This window comes from Anolis sagrei, chromosome 4, assembly GCF_037176765.1.
Source record: "Anolis sagrei isolate rAnoSag1 chromosome 4, rAnoSag1.mat, whole genome shotgun sequence".
In the NCBI taxonomy this organism is placed as follows: domain Eukaryota; kingdom Metazoa; phylum Chordata; class Lepidosauria; order Squamata; family Dactyloidae; genus Anolis; species Anolis sagrei.
In genome coordinates this window covers 169,031,330-169,052,939 of record NC_090024.1, presented here as the reverse complement: position 1 = coordinate 169,052,939, position 21,610 = coordinate 169,031,330, and the positions used below count along the sequence as shown (strand labels likewise).

The following is a 21,610-nucleotide window of genomic DNA, read 5'->3' as shown; positions in this document are numbered from 1 at the left end:
TGGCCAGGAGCTCAGACGGTTCCATGGCCATGGAGGAGATGTGATATGGGCCATGGAGCAGATTTATAACTGCCTGGTGTAGACGAGCCTTAACATGGAACAATTTCATCTAGAACAACAGAAATAATGCATATGGTCTGTCAAAATCTTTCTGAGGCCAAAATGATACCCGTGGTTTCTGGTGTTCTTCCCCTTCCTGCCCCCAAACTACTTTTTTTAATAAGCCAATATAATTATCTAAGTAATATAAAAAAAGATAATTTCATAGTCATGAATCCACCCTGACTCTTATATTTGACTAAAATTAAGAGCCTCCAATCTAAGATGTGGAAAATATCATTTGGTTAGCATGCCAAAATACACTAATGCCACAACAATATATTGAATATGTGTATTTAATCTTTAATGTGGTTAGCGTTATACTACTGTTTAAACTAATTGTTAATAAATTCACTCATAAGGTCTCAGTCTCCCATGATACCTTACAAGAATATAAGAAAGGTAGGTTTCTTTTTGTTTGAGGAAAAAGCAACTTAAAGAGCATCCTGCATTTAAAATAGCAATAAACTAACATGTGACATGCTCCGATACACTAAAATTAACACTGTGGCTTTCACTAGCAAAAAAGCTTAAGTAATCTGTACTGTTAATCTGACTCTCCTTTATTACTGTTAATATACTTACTGTTTTGTTTCCGTTTCTAGCAACTTTTCCAGAAATAATTATAAAATGCATGTTCTCATATGTGTACGTTTGTGTATGTTTATGGTGTGTTTTTCTCCATGTGTATGCACACACATGATGCTGTCTAGGTTTTTAAAATATATATATATGTATACACAGCTGCTGACTTGTAAGGTACCTGGAATTGCTTTTTGCTAAAGTTATTAACTGCTGATAGTATAGTGAGTTTTTTTTATGGCTTTTATTATTCAAGTTATAAAACTGGAACCATTTTCCCCTGTCTTTTGTGGCTTCTCTGTGCCATTTTTGTTTCCAGATTGAGCTGGAAACTGTCTTATGTGGCCTCTGGCCTGATTCACTGAGGCATTTTTTTTGTGTTATGATATCATGTGAGGAAATATTGTTCACATGAATCGGACCAGAGTCCATCTAGTTCAATGTCGAGCTTCCTAACTAACTAGACACATACGTGTCTGCATATTTACAAGCAGGGAACAGCCCTTCATTGATTGTTTCCAGGATTGAATGCACAGAAGTATATTGCCCCTTTCCTTAGAGCAGTGTTTTTCAAACTGTGCTTCTCCAGGTGTTTTGGATTTTAGCTCCCAGAAATCCCAGCCAGTTTACCAGCTGTTAGGATTTCTGGGAGTTGAAGGCCAAAAACATCTGGGGACCCCAGGTTGAGAACCACTGATCTAGAGGGATGCAAATAGAAGAGAAGTAGACACCAACTAGGCGTTGATTTGTGAGCAAAGAAACTGCAAAAAATGAAGCTATGTGATACAGTATATTTGCCACACAGAAACATTGGAAGTTCCCATGTCATAGGCTTTTTGATCCCATGGATATAGGAGGTGAACTGCAGTGGTTCTCAACCTGTGGGTCCCCAGGTGTTTTGGCCTGCAACTCCCAGAAATCCCAGCCAGTTTCCTAGCAGTTAGGATTTCTGGAAGTTGAAGGCCAAAATATCTGGGGATCCACAGGTTGAGAATCACTGAGGCAGAGAGAGCCTTCTCATGAAATCAACATAATTTGGGGAATTAATCCTCAAACTCAGTCTGAAACACAATGGGATTTGATTCTAGATAATTTCATTATGTGCAGAGATGCATCCATTTTTGCTACAATATGAAAAAATGAAAATGCTTAAACTAGCAGTTTTATTAATTTCAGAAATGCTTTTGCTTCTAAACTAGTTTTTCTCAAACTAGTACTCTCCAAATATTTTAGACTTCAACTCAAATCAAACCTGCCAATTGGCTTTGTTGGCTGATAATAATGGTCCAGAATATTTGGGTATAGTGGCTTGAGAAGACCTAGTATACAGCACACATTATTTGGCAGAGGTCAGTCCTGTGTCCTTAAATCAGCCTTTGTAAACCAATTGCTGAATAGTAACATATTTTTATCAGGTGTCCTTATAAACCTGTAATCCTGAAGGGGCTTCTGAATCCTTAGGTTGCTGCTCTGCAAGAGGAAAAGAGCAGTTTGATGTCTGAAAATGAGATCATGAATGACAGATTGGATCAACTTGATGGTTCTCTTGATGATACAAATACTGCAGTCGCAAAAAAATATTTCCATGTACAGTTGCAACTAGAACAGCTGCAAGAAGAAAACTTTAGGTATGAGTTATTATCACCTATCATATTTACATTCTACTTTAATGATCCCTGGGATTATGGAAATATATATCTATATTATTACCCTTATAAACTGGTCTTGTAGGTTGAAATAATCTTGGGATAAGAACAATGTCAGTGTGGCAACACTCCATTCCTTTGTGTATATGGATTTGTTTTGAGAGATGGATTGTTGTCTATAAAGACCAGAATGCTTTTTTCACCTGCTTAGTTCTAAACATTTCAGCATGTTGTATCTAAGAAGGATATTTGCTAGATAAATCCATTAATATAACCTCTTTATTTATTACAGTTAAAACTAGTCCCATTGTAGTCCCTAGATAGATTTGCAAGATGATGGTGTTACAGTAGAGTCTCACTTATCCAACGTAAATAGGCCGGCAAAATGTTGGATAAGTGAAAATATTGGATAATAAGGAGGAACTAAGGAAAAGCCTATTAAACGTCAAATTATGTTATGATTTTACAAATCAAGCACCAAAATATCATGTTTTACAACAAATCATCAGAAAAAGCAGCTCAATACATGGTAACTTTATGTAGTAATAATGTATTTACGAATTTATCACCAAAACATCGCAATGTATTGAAACAGCTGTGGATCCGGGTGGGAGGCAGACTGCATTGGATAATTCAGAGCGTTAGATGAGTGAAGGTTGGATAAGCAAGACTCTGTTATAATTATATGACTTTTTAGATGCCATGTGTAAATGTTCCTTCACTGTTGAGCACTTGGGTATACAGGAGTGAGGGCTATAGTAAATAATTAAATAATTAAGAGTATTTAATCACACTACTACCGTAATTAGATTCCTGATTAGACATTGGCTTTAGAAACAATGATTTTAATACCCTTCCAATAGAACATAGCAAGCACATTCCACATTTCCACATTTTTGTTGTTACTACCCCATTTTAACTCGGGAACTGAGACACAAAGCAACTTGTAATCCTGTGTATGAGAAATTAAGCAGGTGTTCTTTTTGTGCTAAAGCTAGAAAACATTGCGCCATTATTGGAGCTGTAAAATAAATATGGCACTGAACATAAAAACAGGTATCTAGCATTTAAGGAAATGAATAATGACTTATTTCCAGTAATCTTTGTTATTTATGCAAAGGCTTGAAGCTGCAAAAGATGATTATCGTGTTCATTGTGAAGAGCTTGAAAAACAACTAATTGAGCTTCAGCATCGAAATGATGAACTGACATCTCTAGCAGAAGAATCCAGGGCCCTGAAGGATGAAATTGATGTTCTTAGGTAAGACGTGAATCAGTTTGCTTTCATGAAGAAATCAATATCTTAATATGCTGACGCATAGGATTTCTGATAATATGAGCAATCATAGATGGGTTTGTTCAGAGTTCTACAGTTATATTATGGTATGCTTCAATTAAGCCAGTTTAAAATATAGGCATCAATTCCATTTTCTTATCTGAAAATGTTCAGGAAAATGTGCTCTGTCATAGTACAGAAATGAAAAACATCCCAGGAAACTAATGCATGGATTTTTCTTAGTGTATCTTCATACAGATATTTGATAAATTAAGCATATGGTATATTCTTTACTATATATGCCCCTGGTGGCACAGCAGGTTAAACTGCTGAGCTACTGACTGAAAGGTTGACGGTTCAAATCCGGAGAGTGGGATGAGCTCCTGCTGTTAGCCCCAGCTTCTGCTAGCCTAGCAGTTCAAAAACATGCAATGGTTAGTAAATCAGTAGGTACTGCTTCTGCAAGAAGTTAACAGTGCTCCATGCAGTCATGCTGGTCATATGACCTTTGAGGTGTCTATGGACAATGCCAGCTCTTTGGTTTAAAAATGAAGATGAGCACCACCCCCAGAGTCAGACACGACTAGACTTAGTATCAGGGGAAACCTGAACCTTTACTTTATATGCTATAAAAACAGTATCCCAATAAATGTATGGAACTCTTTATCATCATAAATCCATTAGAAAGTTTGATTTTTTTAAAAACATGCCTAAGAAACAAAAGTCCATCTGCTCTATAGCCTTAAATATCCAGTCTTCCCATCTACTTCTATAAAAAAGTGTTGTGTAAGGGTGAGATATGAGAAAGAGTTCTGTAAGTAAGGGTGTAACTGCCCTAGAAGGAAAATGAATCTTGGCCTTCTCCCTGTCCTGATTAGTAAATGTAGAAGGAATTTCACCCAAAGGGTACACAGTCTTCTGCTACCTTATGCCAGGTGTCTTTCGTATTTGCATTAGTTCATCACAAATGTGTTGGTCATTTTACTCAATTTGTGAGCATCCATTGGCAATTTGTTCTCCAAAGGCAATTAGAATAAAGGTTTTTGGAAAGATAATATAATGTCTAGTGCTAATTTTGTATCTGTGTAAGAAAAATCCCAATTTATACTGGGTTTGTTACAGGACAGTTGCTGACAAAGCAAATAAGCTGGAATCGACTGTTGAGGTGTATCGTAAAAAACTGGAAGACCTGAATGACTTTCGCAGACAGGTGAAATCTCTTCAGGAAACAAATATGATGTACATGCATAATACAGTGAGCCTAGAAGAAGAACTGAAGAAAGCAAATGCAGCTCGTGCACAGTTAGAAACATACAAAAGGCAGGTAGGTAATGAGTTGTTCTTCGTATCTTGTTTATATTTGTGTCTCATTTTCCATTCTAGAAAAGATGGTCTTATCATTTATGAAAATACATACATGCAGGTTTTTCCTCAGTTGATAAGGTGAGGTGTCCCGTATTCCTGTAAAACATCCATATGGGTGTTTATTGTTTATACCAAAGTTTGTTCTCTCTAATATATAGCGGAATCTGTGTACTTTGCCTATTTGCAGCAATTTGCATGCATGTATGGGCACATGTATGTTCACATGGAGATCTGACTCTAAACCAGAGCAAATAAAGCAGTCCTTGGAAGTCATTGGATTTGGTGTTTCCAAGCAGCAGTTCTATCACAATACTTGTGTAAATCATAGATTCACAGAGTTGGAAGAGACCACAAGGGCCATATAGTCTAACCCCTTTCTGCCACGCAGGAATGTACACAATCATAGTATTCATGACACGGCCATCCAACCTCTAGTTGATAACATCCAAAGAAGGATACTCCACCATACTCCGATGCAGCATTTTCTACTTTAAAACAAATCTTACTATGAGTAAGTTCTTCCTAATGTTTAGTTGGAATATTTTCCCCTGCAATTTGAATCCATTGCTCTGTGTCCTGGTCTCCAGAGCAGCAGAAAACCATCTTGCCCCCTCCTGAATGAGACATCCCTTCAAATATTTACACATGGCTAGCATGTCCCCCTCTCACCCCTTTTTCCTCCAAGTGAAATACCACATTTCATTGCATAATAGTCACACTTTTTATCCCTTCTTTTTTATTGAAAAAAGGATGTGTGATTATTACTTCCTTTGATTCTCCGGTTTCTGGTTTTGTTTTGTCTAATGTACTACCAGCCTCAAACGAACAGCTCCATTTCTGATTGTTTATTTCTTTAAACTGCTTTGCCTTGGAATGAAGAGGAAGGAAGAGGGAAAATTTCACCCTCCTTCCTTCTTTCTCCAAAGGCAAGGCAGTTTACAAAATTTAAATGAAAAGGAGAAAGAAGGGGAGATCTGAGTTCCTGAGAATTGCATTTCATAGTCTTTAAACTGCCTTCCCTTTGGCGAAAAATGGAAGAAAGACGGAATCAGCCCCAAATGGCTCTATGACTATTATGCAAGGAGCACAAAAATACCAATTTTGCCACCCCTAACATGGGGGTATGACTATTACATAATGGCGACTATTATGCCAATGAAATATGGTTTACTTAGCTCCCTCAGCCCTTCCTCGTAGGGCTTGGGTGCTAGACCTTTGATCATTTTAGTCGCCCTCCTCTGGACACCTTCCAGCTTCTCAATATCCATCTGGAATTGTGGTTCTCACAATTGGACACAGTATTCCAGGTGAGGTCTGACCAAAGCAGAATAGGGTGGTACTATTATGTCCCGCTATTTATGCTCTGATTGATGCAGCCTACAATCACATTGGCCTTTTGGCTGCTACATTCCAAATCCTTCAAGCTTCATTTGACATCTATTTGTATGAATTCTACTGAACTACTTACATCCTCTTAATTGACTGTTGATGTTAACTCCAGTACTCCAATATACAACCTGTTGCTTGTGAATTAGATAGTGGTGGGTCCTGCTTGTGAAATGTTTTATATAAATGCCAGGCATTAGAACAGAATAAATGGAGTTCAAAATATTGTTGCCAAGGAATCCAAAGTTGCCAATCAGAACCCACAAGGTATTCTTCTTAGTGATTTTGCAGTTTGGACTATATTTCCTCTATCCCATTTTTGATGCAAGGTTTTTTCCCCCAATGGAAAAGTTGTGAAGCCCTTTGAACAGACCATTTATTTGTCTTTTGAAACAAGGTTCAAGATCTTCATAACAAACTCTCAGAAGAATCCAAAAGGGCTGATATACTGGCATTTGAAATGAAGCGACTAGAAGAGAAGCATGAAGCATTAATCAAAGAGAAAGAGGTAGGTTTCATTGAATTTCAATGCTGGGTTACATGGAAAGCCATTTAGAGTTGGGGGGCATAATTTAAACTCTAATGTAGACAAATATTGTTATAACGTACATCTTCCATGGCTAAATTTCTGAAATATTTTTCAGAGATTGATAGTTCAGCGGGATGCCCTGAAAGAGACAAATGAAGAGCTTAGGTGCTCACAAATGCAACAAGATCACCTGAATCAAACAGGTACATTTCTTCTTTTTAGAAGTATTTTATTGAGTTAAACTGGGGAAAGCCTTCATATTTTGTTTTATATTTTCAGATGTCTCTGCAGTAAGAAGTCATGAAAATCTTGCTGCTGAAATTGTTCCAGTAGAATACAGGTAGGAAAGGAGTGTAAAATTTTTGAAGGAAGTTATGAATGCATGATGAGTGCATAAGATTAATTTCCAGATTTACTTGAGTCTAACGCACCATCAAATCTAATGCACACCTCAATTTTCAAAACCCTTAAACAAAAAATTAAGTATTTGCTTTTGAATGTAATGTACAGTGGCAAAAATGCAGTCTTTGTAATTTGGCCAGAAAAGATGTTCATTACAGTTGCTGCCTGCTAAGAATTCCTTCTTTAAAAACAAAAGTGTTGAAACACAAAAACTTCCAGCAACTGTGAAAGAAAAACCTTGGGCTGCATCTGTGCTGTAGAACGAATCCGCTTTAATTGGCTTTGTTCAATGCTGTGGAATCCTTGGTGCTGTAGTTTTACAAGGTGTTTAGCCTCTGCCAAAGAATGCCGATGCTTCATCAAAACTACAAATTCCAGGATTGCATAGCATTGGGCCATGGCCATTAAATTAGAGATGATGTCCCTTAAATAGGGGCTCCAGGTGCTCCTGAAGCAGCTTCCCCTTTTCCTTTGGCTGAGCACTAAGATCTTACAGTGACACTAGAGGCACTCGAAGTGGCCAGCTTCTGGTCAATGGAAATTTAGTATAATGCCAAGTTTTTAACATTGTTTGTAGTTTTTCTATACAATATAACTGTATTCTCAATTTGCTTTTGACAATAAAATAACAATTTTGACACGACAAATTTAAAAAAGCACTAAGATTACCACATCATGCCAGCCTAATGTGCACCCTAATTTTGGCGAGGTAATTTACCCCAAAAAGGTGAGCATTAGATTCGAGTACATATGGTATATGCTAATATCAGTGCATAATGCTAATGCTAGATTGTTGTTAATACATGGCCTCCTTTTCCATGGGACTGGTACCCACTGTTTCATTTATTCATATCTGACAAAATATTTCTTTTCTGGGCATTTTCTGGATTGATCAGTGCAACTATGGCCCTTCATTACAGTGGAGTTTGCTATTATCCACTCGAAATCCAGGAACTTCTTTCCCATGATTTTAGGCAGGGTTTTTCAAACTGTGCTTCTCCAGATGTTTTGGACTTCAGCTCCCACAATTCCTAACAGCTAGTAAGCTGGCTGGGATTTCTGGAAGCTGAAGTCCAAAACACCTGGAGAAACACAGTTTGAGAAACACTGGTTTTAGGATCAGACTATATATTTGAACCATAATATTAACTCAGATTCTGTAGCCCATTTCAAAATAGGTGATTATGAAATTCTTCAGTGTGAAGCTTTACTGATAAAGGCTTAACCTTGAGGATCATACAACAGAATTACTTTCTATTGGAACTTTCTTACTTCCTATTTCCTTTCCTTCTGAATTTATTCCTTCTCAGTTTAAAAATAGAAGTTGAGTGATAAAGGTTTTGCTTTTGAAACTGGAAATAATGTCAGAAATTACAATCCAGACACAGATCCGTCAGCAATGTGTTAAGGACATTTCTGAGCCAAAGCCTTTGTGCTTGAATGAAACTGAAAGTATATCATGTGACTTATTACAAAACAAAATTATGCTTGATCATTGTATCTTATAACATGGAGTGTTCTGTTCCAGATCTTTAGATCATAATGACATTGATGCAATGCAACTAACCTTTGTTTTTAAATCTCAGGGAAATGTTCATTCGGCTACAGCATGAAAACAAGATGCTCCACTTACAACAAGAAGGGTCTGAAAACGAACGAATTGTAGAGCTCCAAGAGCAGCTAGAACAGAAGCATCGGTCAATAAATGAATTAGAAACAGAAAATAGGTATTTTTTTCCTTTTTGGGCATAATATTGAATAAAAGCTATTTGGGGGGGATATCAAACATTTGACAAGTAGGTACACTGAAGATAAAATAATTAGAAACAGTGCAGAACTCATTATGAAGTCCAGTTCTAGTTATTAGTACCAACAGAGTAGACCTATTGATTCAATCCATAAAAGGTAAAATTAGCACTGATTTGATTTAGTGAATCACTTATACAAGCAGTCCCAGACTTACAAACATCCAACTTACAAAAAACACATAGATAAGAACGGGGGTGAGACAACGAAACATGAGATAAATTTACTCCTCCGAAGGGAAATTCATTTCTGGAGGAGATATAATGGGGAAAAGATGTCTCAACTGAAGCTTTATCATCAATTCTTATTTCCACAACAAGTGATTTTTTTTTTCAAAATCCAATTATCACAGTAACAGAAAGTGAGGTGACATCTTCTGGAAGAGACATAGACAGCAGAACAAACCCCACAGGGGTGTTAACCCTTCCCTATGTTATCCAAAGCAACAACATTTGTTTTTGGCTGGAGTTACACTTTAAAAAATGTATCTGTTCCAATTTATATGCAAATTCAACTTAAGACCATACCTACAGAACCAGTCTTGTTCGTAACTTGGGGACTGCCTGTAGTTAGAAGTACACACTATATTTAGACTAAAGAATTATGAAAACTATAAGAGCTGATTCTTTTTTATTCTTGAAAAATTTCAGCTTTCATTCTGTCAAATGGGTGGAATGTTAAAGGAAGTATGATTTTTCTGTGTGTGTGTGTACATGGGTTTTTTTTATGTTTTCTGATAGATTGAGCAAGGAGCGTGTTGGAGAGCTACAGCAGCAAATTGAAGATCTGCAGAAGACTTTGCAGGAGCAAGCATCCAGGACGGAAGGAGATGGGGTAGATAGTGTATGACAAACTTTTTCTTGTCCTATACTTATTATTTTGTTGCTGAATCATTGATTTAAAAAGCAATTTTCCTAGAAAATATAAAAATAAGTATGGCAGTTATCAGGGGGTCTCCAGGCATCACATTGCTTGAGTTATGCATTATCCAACAGTGGCCGGGATTGCATGTATGATATCTCCATATGCAGTTCTTTCCAAAAGTTGTCAGCTGTCAGATCCTGGGAGGGACCCCTGATTCTGTCACTTAGAGGGAGAAGGACGGGAGTGGAAAGGCAATTCAGATCATAGAGAAGTATCTGATTTCAGAGAGGTTTGGGGAAGAAGAAGAAATGAGGATACACTCTCAAAATCCAGTGGACCCTACTGTTTCTTGCTAGAAGCTTAGACCAGGCAAGTCTCCATTGTAAGCATCTAGTTCCTCCCTGCTTCATTTCTTCTGGTAAGGAGCAACAGTACCTCCTCTTTGGACTTCACAAAGTATGAGATTTGCTTGAAGAGAGCGCAGGAGCAAGAGTATGACCTTCTGCGCCCTATCAAAAAAAGGGACTTGCATCTACGTCACTAACAAGATATCAGCCATCATTTCCATAGTTTCTAACTACTGGAAATACATTGCATGTATGCTGTATTTCATTGTATAATAGTCACACTTTTTATCCTCTTTGTTGTTGGAAAAGGGAGGGGTGAGACTAATGTGTTGAAGAAAATGGATGCCATCTTTGCCAGATTTGGTTTAAAAAAATTATCTTACCCCTGAGATTAAGAGGAGGGAGAGAGAGCTCTGTGTTCAAACTGTCTTTGAGGGGGAAGGAAGAACAGAAGAACTTGGTGTTCATTTAAATTTTCTTTGAGAGGGGAGTTTCTCGGTTTTATAAACAACTGTGATTTTATGCGGGAAAAGGGGAAAACACATTTTTCAACTGTTATGTGGTGGTGACTTATTTGAGAAAATACGGGTAGAATGAATTCTGATGCCACTCAGTGTGTCTCTAAGCAGTTTATTTTTTTTAACAGTCCAGCAAGTTGAAAGAGAAGATAGCAGCACATATGTGAGTTCAAATTTATGTCTGCTTTTAGTATATGGCATGCAAAGAGATTATCATTACTTTATCTTTTAGAACAGGGAATATTATATCTCTTCTCCCACTTGCAGTGCTAATGGAAAATGAGGGGGTATTATGCTGTCTTTAAACAATGGGCTCGTTCAACCCTAAACAGCTCTCTATCCTCGTTGACAATTCCATTCGATTCTTCATGCTCCCTGTGTCTGTACAGAGGCTCATTCTACATTTCATAAATTCTGTATAGTTCATAAAATCCTAGTAAAATTAAATTGGGTCTCATTTAATGTTGATCAACCTTAAGAATTGTGTTTTTCATCTCTATCTTGTAAAAGAAATCTATACAGGTGAGGCCCAAAATAGCAGTCAATGATACCCCCATATTTTAGAATGTCATTGAACACCATTCTTAAAGTTATGGCTCTAAAATAAATGTATATTTGATTTGGGATTATCACACAGTTTTAAAGCAGACTCACTTTGTTTCTTGTTTTTTTACAAGTATGAAAACATTTTGTTCAGTTGTTATGGATATGTGAGACCAGGAAATACTGAAGTATCTTAACCTCTGATTCAAAACTTCTGAATCCAAAGGGAGAAGTTGAGTGAAGTCCACGATGAGCTGCAGAAGAAAGAAGCTCTTCTTGCAGATCTCCAGCCAGACATGAACCAAAATGGTATTGTGTTTTGATCAAACTTTCACATTTAGCCCTTGGTCACAGGGCCATTCCAAGAACTGTTCTGAGTCAAGTTGAGGGTGCAGAGTTGCTGCCACAAACCAGATTGGCTTTTAACTTTGGCAAATGGTGAACTGCTTCTGTGATGGAGTACTTGATACTTCCTTCTGCAAGCATGTAAAATATACAACCAGCAGAGCTATGGCCACAACATGACGGATAGCCTCAACAGGATTTAAATTATATGCGTTAAAATCAAGGCCCACAGGCCAAATCTAGCCTGCCATGTCATTTTATATGGCCCTCCAGATGCTGAAGTACAACTCCTATATTACTCATTAAACATCATGACTATAGTTGATGGGAGTTGTGATACATTAACAGCTGGAAGGTTGCAGTTTGTTGTGTTTTGTCAGTATAGTGTAATTTTAATTTAGAAACACGGCTTGTGGATATGATGTCTGTCTATAAATTGACCTTTAACCTTTCCCCAACTTTAGACCCACAAGTGCAGTTAGGTTACAATTCCCATTATCCCCAGGCCAAATTGTGGATAATCAAAAGTGATGGGAATCATAATTCAATAACATCCAAGGACCCATGCTGGGTAAAAACTAAAGATCACCGAAAACTATGTAAAAATGATTATAGCTGACCTCTGTATCACGGTTTCTCCATCCATTAATTCAATGGGCCTTTGAAGACAACCATAAGACTGATGTGACCCTTGATGTAAACGAGAGGAATCCCTGCTCTAGACCATTATTTTATTATACCATTCTCCATTTATGTCTACATAAAGACTGGAGAAAAATAAGATTGATTTTGGTGTGTTACTAGCAGTCCAGACCTTGCAGTACATTGAAGGGAAGAACTATACTCTCCTAATTATGTCAAGATTAGTTGCAAAACATTGGACCAGACATCCTCAAACTGTGGTCCTCCAGCTATTTTGGCCTCCAATCCCAGAAGCCCTAGCCAGCTTGTTCAATTGCTAGAAATTCTGGTAGCTGGAAGCCCAAACAGCTGGAGGGCTGCAGTTTAAGGATCTCTGCATTGGACAGATTGATGTTGTGCTCCCATAGTAAAATCACATTTGAAAGTAGTGACTAGAAGCCTACAAGATCAGAATTTTTCAAGCAATTATTTGGACAAGTATAGCCTATACTCTTAATTCTGTTGAGATGGTGACACCTTTGCTAGTTAATTTTTCAGTGTACATAAACTTTGATGCACAAAGTTATTTAAAATATTGTATTAAATTACCTTCAGTTTATGTGTATAGAAAACATCAATGAATTTCATGTTTGTATCCCATCCAAGATATTTAATTGTGATGTATGGAAATACAGGTATTCCAAAATGCAAAACACTTCTGAATAAGAAAAACTCCCGCTGTGTTTGTCTCCACTAATATTAAACTGGGTTTCTTCCAAATAGCACAAAAAATTGAAGAACTGGAAGCAGCTTTACATAAAAAAGATGAAGATATGAAATCGATGGAAGAAAGGTATAAGATGTACCTGGAAAAAGCAAGAAGTGTGAGTATTGTGTTCTCAAATAATCTGATGTATTTTAAAATCTTAGAATTAGAAACCCCTGTTATTCCTGCTTCCAGCTTATGGATTAGTTTCACACGTGTTATCAGCTCCATACTTTCCATCAAGTTACATGATTTTGTATTTTGTCTCTTATCAGCAGTCCCAAATTACGTATAAAAACTTATAGGCAGCCTTTTCATCTAGATCAGAAAATATTGTGCTGTTTGTTTTGCTGTATTCTTGGGGTGGGGGTTAGAGTCTAAATTAATGTTGTGACTCAATTATGGGTGAGGTTGTCATATACATTTTTGTCTTCATCTTTGTGCAGGTGATAAAAACTTTAGATCCCAAATTAAATCCAGCATCTGCCGAAATCATGTTGCTAAGAAAACAGTTGTTGGAAAAGGATAAAAGAATTGAAGCACTTGAGGTAAAAACCACATTTGTCATTTTTTTTCTTTTAACAACTGTAAATACTTTGATGTCAAGTATTGCCACTTAGTGAAAATAGGTCATTTGATAAAGAAGGAAGGAGAACCAGCAGAATAAGAGAACTAGCAGAAACACCAAAATGCTGTGTTTGTCGGGGGGAGTTTATAATAAATTATAATAAACTATTTATTATATAATAAAATATAATGAACTATTTATTGGGAATCATTGATATTTACGTTGTTCCTTCCATTGTTTAGCTATGACATTTCAGACCCATATAGTTTTCCTACATATTAACAGTTACATACATTATTTTTAGGGAGAATGTAAATTGGCCAAGCTGAATGATCATGAAGAAAAATTAATTGTGTCAGCGTGGTATAACAAGGTGAGCTAAAGTGTGCATCTGTGTATTTATGTAGATGGGAAGAGCAAATAAACAAATGTGTACAAATGAATTGATAATCAAAATGAGAAAAGCTCTACGTCTCCTTACATGACAGATCCTTTCATATGTTAAGAAGAATGAAGTGTTTACATCTTCCAGTGTAGTAACCAGTATTTAATATCACACACACTGTGATCAATTTTTCATATCCTTTTAACATCGGTTTTCTGAGGTGCCAAGTAATGTTTCGCTTCTCACATATTTAAAATCAACAGAAAAGTGTGCCCTTGAAATTAGCCATCTTCTATGTAGCTATAATCCATAATATTTTCTGTTAACATAATATTGTACTGAATACACATCAGACACTATCAGTATGTTTGAATTCATACAGTGTGTAATATTTTCCAGAAAATGTTTTGTAATAATAATAATAGTAGTAGTAATAATAATAATAATGTGAGTAACATTAGAAATGTGCTATAGTTGACATGATCTTGGATTTTTTTAATGATAAAATGTCAGGAATTGTGGCTTTACATGGCTTATCTTGCTTTTTTTCCTCTCCAGAGCTTAGCATTTCATAAACTGGGAATGGAATCCAGACTCATAAGTGGGAACATGGCATACAAAGACAATAGTTCCTGCCTACCGGCCCGCTCTTTCCTTGCTCAGCAACGGCACGTCACCAACACTCGAAGGACACTCTCCGTAAAAGTACCTCCTGCAACATCAGATTAAACCAGGGAGGATATTTGTGCACACAAGTGTCCTTAACGTATTTTGTAACATTTGTTTTGAACTACTTGACAAGGAATGGGATGCTGTGCATCTGCTATTTTACAGAGGAGACCTGTCTGGTGTCAAATGTAATTTGACCAACTGATTACAGTTAGAGTTCCATAACCATTGAGCCCCTCTCTCTGTGGTTTCACTTTTCTGCATCTGGGGCAAAATGGTCTCTCTGGGGAATTTTCTAGATCTTCTAGCATAATTCTATGGTATGTTTCCCCCAGAAGTTACCATTGATAGCAGACCTAGAAAATTCCTCTCTATGAATCTGTAGGTTTTGCAGTGCAACTCCGTGATATGCTGGGATCCAAAGTCAAGTGATTTAATCGTATATGGTTGTATCTGTTGATCAGGTAACTGCAGGAATGTATGCATCATAGATATGGGGGTTTTACTATATAAGAAGCAATGCAGATCTAATTTTTCTAGATTTAAAAAGATTTCAACCTTCTAGATTTAAAAAGATTTCAACCTTCTAGATTTAAAAAGATTGGAGTTTTAAAGAGTTTATATTTGTCTTCCTGGCAACATCATACATTCTGTTTAATTATTTCAGTCAAGGATGATTACTAATTTTAACGGGAGTAATTTTTTAAAAATGTGATCTCAGCAAAGAAAGGTATTTTCCCACAATTTTCTTCTACTATTTTTGTTTAAAAAACACTAAGTATGACCAAAAGTTTAAATACATAATTGTCTTTCAGTATTCATGTTGCAGGATTTGTTTGGCATTTTGTTAATTTTTAAGTTGTAAGAAAAATACAACCAAACATTAGTAGACATGTGACCTAAAAATGTAGTCTATCCAAGCCCTGTTGAGCCCTTGTTAAACAAAAGCAATGATTGTTTTATGTAGATACAGCAAAGATGTTTCTCTTTTTAAAGAGGTGAAATCAGCATAGGCCAAATGTCTGTGTATTTGAAATGAATTAGTGTCTTTAAAAATAATCATGTGGTTTTAAATTATGGAAATTTTGAAAGGTTGCAGAGTTAACCTTAACTTGGGATTTTTTTTATGACTTCAGGCCTGGGCCACAGGATGCCTGGGCTGGCATTGTGGGATTATGAGTCTCTTTACCATACTACAAGCTGAATATGCAGGGTTATAATATATAATTATAATACATATTGCCACACTACAAGCTGAATATGCAGAGTTGAACAAAATATCTGAGCATATGCTGCTCCTAAAGGCAAAGCAGGGACTATAAGCCTGGTTTCTGGATCTTACTGGATGGGTACCAAGAACTGAACTATACCATGTTGGCAACTTGATGGCATGGCCTTGTTTATCATTGCATAATCAAAGGCTTCTGTGAGTTTGTGTTTGTCTCAATATATTATTTTTTATAAAAGATTAATAATGTCTTGTGATAGAGGCCTTGGAATAGGTATTCTGTGAAGATGTTCTCATGGTCAATTCCAAAACTTTATAAACTCCTTTAATATAAAATATTGATATTTTATATAATTTAAACCAATAATCAGTTGTTTGCCCTGTGCCTACTAGTGATAAAGTAGGCAGTTCTCCAGAAAAACCTTGTTTAGCAATAAAGCAGCTTGTTTTTAAAGGATTATGCTGCACTCTTTAAAACGATTCAATTATTCAAGCTGATGTAGTACAATGATTTAAAATGCAAAGGTATGTGTGAGTGCATATTGACCAAGGGCAATGCATGTTTGCTTTCAAAACTGATGTTCTATTCTGGGAAATTGAAAGAATTTCCCAGAATAGCTTATATATCGTGGACCAGGGTCTTGTGGCTGTAAACGCAATGTTTCAAATTATTTCAGAATATTTACCATAGTTTCAAAGAATTTATGCACTTCAGATACAATGAGTTCCGTCATCGGAGCTGTGAAGTTTGCTGTGGATCTACAGTTCAGATTTTCCACTCTATCAAAACTGTGGGGTTTTAGCTGCAGAATTACATACTGTTCAGTTTATACAGCACATTTAATTATTATTGCTTTAATTTTAATAACGGGAGCACAGTTAGGCCTTACACATACCTACTCAGCAGTTCTACTGAATTCAGTAGGGCTTGCTCCCAATTAATGTGTTTAGGATTAGAGCCTAAGCATATATTGACAGGACGTCCAGTCCTCCTGTTTTTTAACATCTCATGATCACCTCTTGAGTTTTCAGATGGTTTTGTTCTGTTTAATGTACTCCTTGTGTTTTCAGTATCTCTCTGAACATTTCCTCTGGTCTGAATTTTGTAGGGATAAATGGCTAGTGCAGATCTTGTGACATGGTATTAATTATATGATATTTTTGTATTTCCTTGTAAACAAATACAGCTCTAATTGCAACAATTAGCTATGCATTGTCCACAGAATACGAGCACAAAAAGATTTTTCCAGCAATTATCATTTATAATACACTACATATGACTTCTACTAGAACAATAATGTTAACACCAAGGTGAAAGTTGATTTCAAATTAGTTGGGCCCAAGTCCCTTGAAAGAAATTAAATTTTAACTTAGTTACTACTGACTGATTTCCATTAGGCTTGGTCACAACCAGCCTGAGGTCTACTAGTTGGGTACTGGCAGATAAATACTTCTCACCTCTGAGTTCCTTTTCCTAACCAAGTTTCTCAATTCTCAGGAGATCTTTTTTTTTTTTTTTGGAGGGGGGGGGGGGCTGGGAACTAGATAATGTTCTTTCCAATCTTATTCTCAGTACAGAGTTCACTGAGGATTAATCTAAAAACCATGATTTTGTTTTTAAATATATGGGCAATTAGTGCTGAAATTACTGCAGTTCTTCACACAGATGTTGCACAGGCTTTACAAACATTAGAAAATGCCATAAGTCTACAATATCCACTTGTGCTTCTTTCTTAGTGCAATCAATCATGAATATCCTAGGAGACATCTTATTCATTGCATGTTATTGGACATGGCAACTGCAGATGCAATAGTTTTTGTGATAATTATTTGCAACTCAGCTGGTTTTTTGTCTGCTTGGTATTACAATAGTCTTTATATTTGGAACTACCTCTTTTGACTAATAAGCTTCAATAGCAATCACTTATATTGATCACCAGCACCTGAACACATCTCTATTTAGAACATGGCTCTATAGCCCGAAAAAACCCACAAGAACCATCTCTATTTAACTGAGACAGGCTCAGGTAAAGAGAAATTGACCTGAAATTATTGATTTTTAAAGAAAAATACACGAATTATCCTAAACTATGAAACAAATTTGTATTATTTAGCTTTATACAGAATATTTAATCCAGGTGGTGTTTGTTTTCTGTATCGACTGCATGGTTTTTCCCATTAGATTCAAGAGCACTTTCTTTGTGTAACAATGTTATGACTTGATACTGTACTTAATTATGTGATATGTGATTTTAATTATTTTTAAATACCATGGACTTTGGAAAAAACGAGTTTAGGTTAAGAGCTTTGTTACCAGGCTAACGCGTCCAGTATAATTAATGACATGTTTCTCTTCAAAATGAAATGTTCTATTTGTTACCAGTAACCATTTGATTAGGATCATATAACTGTAGGCAATATTCACATTTTCTTTTAATAAGAATAAATGGTAGGTGTAAGTTTATATTTGCAATCTAGAATTAGCTTTATATTGTCGAAGGCTTTATATTTCCAGTTAGAATAACCTCTCTAATGTATACAATTTCTGATTTGAAAGCAAATAGGCTGTATAAAATTGTGAGGGGAAAAAAGAATTTGCACTAATTTGTAAAACATGGTTTTATTCTTTGTTCAAGAAATATTATTTTGTATCCACATTAAAAAAAAACCTTTTGGCATCTGTTTTGTTGTTCTTGAGTTATTTTACATAATTAACTAGTAGCTTCATCTGTAGCATTGCTAAGGTCAATTTAAGACGAAGTGTGTTTTACACTTAACCTTATAATTTAATGTAGATTTATAAAGACAGTTAATGATAATAGCATCATGAAACAGATGTGACAATGGTGCATCTATTTTTATTTATTAATATCTCACTTTTACATATTTACTGAGGCAGAAAGCAGATCACAACATCCAAAAATTAAAATAGAATTAATAATACAATTCAATTAAAACACTTAAAACTGTTAAAATAATCAAAATACAGTACAGTATGCACACACATACATACATGGTTTACTCTTTAAATTCTTCTTTAAAAGCCTGCCTAAATAAAAAAGTTTTAGTCTGCCATCAGAAGCACATCAGGGAAGAGGCTTTTCCAGAGCCTAAGGGCAGCCACAAAGAAGGCTGTAATATCTTGTTTATTTGTCTCCACTCAGCCTCTTGTGGACATTTGGTGCATTATGAGAATCAGGCAGGGTTGCAGAAACTTTTGGTTGTATTTTTTGCCCAATGTGCAATGATCACGAGTGTCACAAACAGCTATACTAATGTAACAAGTTCAGTAAAAAGAAAAAAAGAAAAACAGGCCAAATAGCCATAACCAAACCCTACATATTTTGACAGCAACATGGAATACTTTTAATGGCACATATATGATATTGGTTTGGGCTCAGTGTGTTTCACACCTTTTGAAGCCTGGAAAGAGAACTTCTGAATCAAGGCAGTGAAGAAAAGGAAAAGTTCCATCCAGGCCAACCGTTCCCCAAGGCAGGCTCTCTTTCCTGGAAGAGCAGAAAAAAATGGCTACAGAAAACTTATGAGATGATTGAGGTGACCAACAAATTTGGCAAGTCACTATTGTAAACCAGAGCAATATACCTTTAAAATATCTTTAAATTTCATGGGAAACAAACATTTTTAGTCAATGTTCTACTCTTGTTGAGATTCACAATAGCATTTCAGCCCAAATTCCATATTTGTATTGCAGAAATATGGCTGGAATCCTCTTGGTGTCTTATGCATGGAATGCATTCCTGAATTGACAGAGCTAGCCATTTTTTGTCTGATGCAGAATACTTAAATCACAGCATGGCTGCAGAAGACAATGTTATTGGATTTGCAGAAATGCAACTGATGTACATGTGGGGTGATTCTCACTTGCATGTGGCCGATATGATGCACAAAATATCAGTTGTGCACATTTATTGATCTATTAGTTTCCAGGCAAAGTATAAGGTGTTGGTATTGACCTTTAAAGCCCTACATGATTTGGGTCCAGGTTACCTATAGGATCACCCCCCATACAATCTGCCCTGAACACTGAGGTCCTCTGGGGGATGTCTACTTTAGCCTGCCGGAACCCAACTAGCAACGATCACCCAGATGACCTTTTCATCAGCTGCCTGTGGAACAATCTGCTAGAAGAGCTCTGACAGCTAAATGAACTCTCAGAATTTAAAAATCATCTAAACCCTATCTCTTCTGGCTGGTCTACCCAGCCAGTTTTAATCATGAATTTTAAACTTGCAACATGTTTGTTTGTTCTGTATGTTTTAATATGTGTATTTTGTAGAATGTTTCATAGAATGTACTTTTGGTTGTGGCTTGCCACGAGGAGAGGCGGGTAAGAAATAAATAAATAAATTTTAAAATAAATTTTAAAAATTTTATCCCATGGCTCTAGTCTTCATTTCCCAGATTTCACCACAAAATACATGGAAAAGAGCAAATATATAATTATTTGAAGTAGGGTGGGAGGAGAAACATGTGAAGCTGGGGAAAGGGGGACCTGATGAAGATCAAAGAGAGTGAATCTACATTAGCAATAGATGTGTTCCATTTGTAATAGAGAAAGAGAATGGAATGATTCTTTTTTACAATATCTCTCTGCACTAACAACCCCATGATTTTTGAAAAGGCACTCTAGTGGAGTAGAAAACCAAACAGGAGAAGCTAGGAAAAAGAGGACCTGATGAAGATCAAGTCAGGGATCAATGCAGAATTCCTTTGCTGTTGATAGAACAGCCAGCCTGGATCCCATTCAAAAACTGTTTGTAGTGGCTATTCATTGGCTGTGTTGTGTCCAGTGCAACACATGGCTTAATCCAAGTCTTTGAAACCACAAACAGGAAGGTCTCCAGGGCATGGAAACCCTATACCTGTGAACTAATGCTGACACCATTTCTTTCTTTGGAATTGAAACACAGGATAACCACAAGAGGGAACTCTCCTCCACACTTGACAGTTTGAATAGAGTGGAATGCACTCAGTCGTGCCCCATTACATTTGCAGGAGGCTTGGCTCAGTATGTGCAAAGCAGAAAAACACAAATTTATTTCTCTATCCAAAACAAATAAAAGCTTGTCTTTCAAGCCAATTAGCATAATCAGAGAAAGGTGTGGGCTGGAACCTTCAAGCCTCAGACGAATTTTTATTTTTATTCAATACTGGTAAGCAGGCAGAACTTTTGAGAAATGTGTTGATATTCCTCCCCCTACCCTTACCTGCAGAGAATGGTATGAAGGCTTCCCTAATCCTGAATTGAACATTACTCAATAAATGATTGGGATTAAACTTTTTTGGGGTGTCCCATTCATCTTTGTCAAACAACACTGATGCCATATTGCAGATTAAAATGGTTCTCTGTAAATGAAAACATTGAGTCTACAATACAACAAGCCTCCTAAATGCGAAAGTAACTGTTTCTCCACCACATTGACAAATCATATCTTCTGGATGTAAGATAATCTATTCATTTTTCCTTGTAATTTATTAATTCCTTTTCCAGTGGCATAGGTTACAACATGACTATAAGATACACAGGATGACCCCTGTATTTATGGAGGGATAAGTCACAGACTTTCCATTGATACAGTTCATTATAAAAAGTTCACAGGAGAGCCAGTGAAGTGGTTAGACAGTCAGAAGGGGATTTGAG

General features: G+C 36.4%; 1 protein-coding gene across 1 annotated transcript in view; it reads left to right on the top strand.

Annotated features, from left to right (window-relative positions):
* HOOK1 (hook microtubule tethering protein 1) overlaps positions 1–18,527 on the top strand; it is a 48,459-nt gene extending 29,932 nt beyond the window's left edge. The window contains exons 9-22 of the mRNA XM_060773606.2: positions 2,143–2,309; positions 3,448–3,588; positions 4,726–4,927; positions 6,752–6,862; positions 6,999–7,086; positions 7,163–7,223; positions 8,872–9,012; positions 9,832–9,934; positions 10,949–10,983; positions 11,590–11,672; positions 13,113–13,213; positions 13,542–13,643; positions 13,968–14,036; positions 14,607–18,527. Of these exons, the coding sequence (XP_060629589.2) occupies positions 2,143–2,309; positions 3,448–3,588; positions 4,726–4,927; positions 6,752–6,862; positions 6,999–7,086; positions 7,163–7,223; positions 8,872–9,012; positions 9,832–9,934; positions 10,949–10,983; positions 11,590–11,672; positions 13,113–13,213; positions 13,542–13,643; positions 13,968–14,036; positions 14,607–14,777 (1,575 nt within the window). The 3' untranslated portion in view covers positions 14,778–18,527. The remainder of the gene's footprint in view (positions 1–2,142; positions 2,310–3,447; positions 3,589–4,725; positions 4,928–6,751; positions 6,863–6,998; positions 7,087–7,162; positions 7,224–8,871; positions 9,013–9,831; positions 9,935–10,948; positions 10,984–11,589; positions 11,673–13,112; positions 13,214–13,541; positions 13,644–13,967; positions 14,037–14,606) is intronic.
* Positions 18,528–21,610: the final 3,083 nt, after the last annotated feature.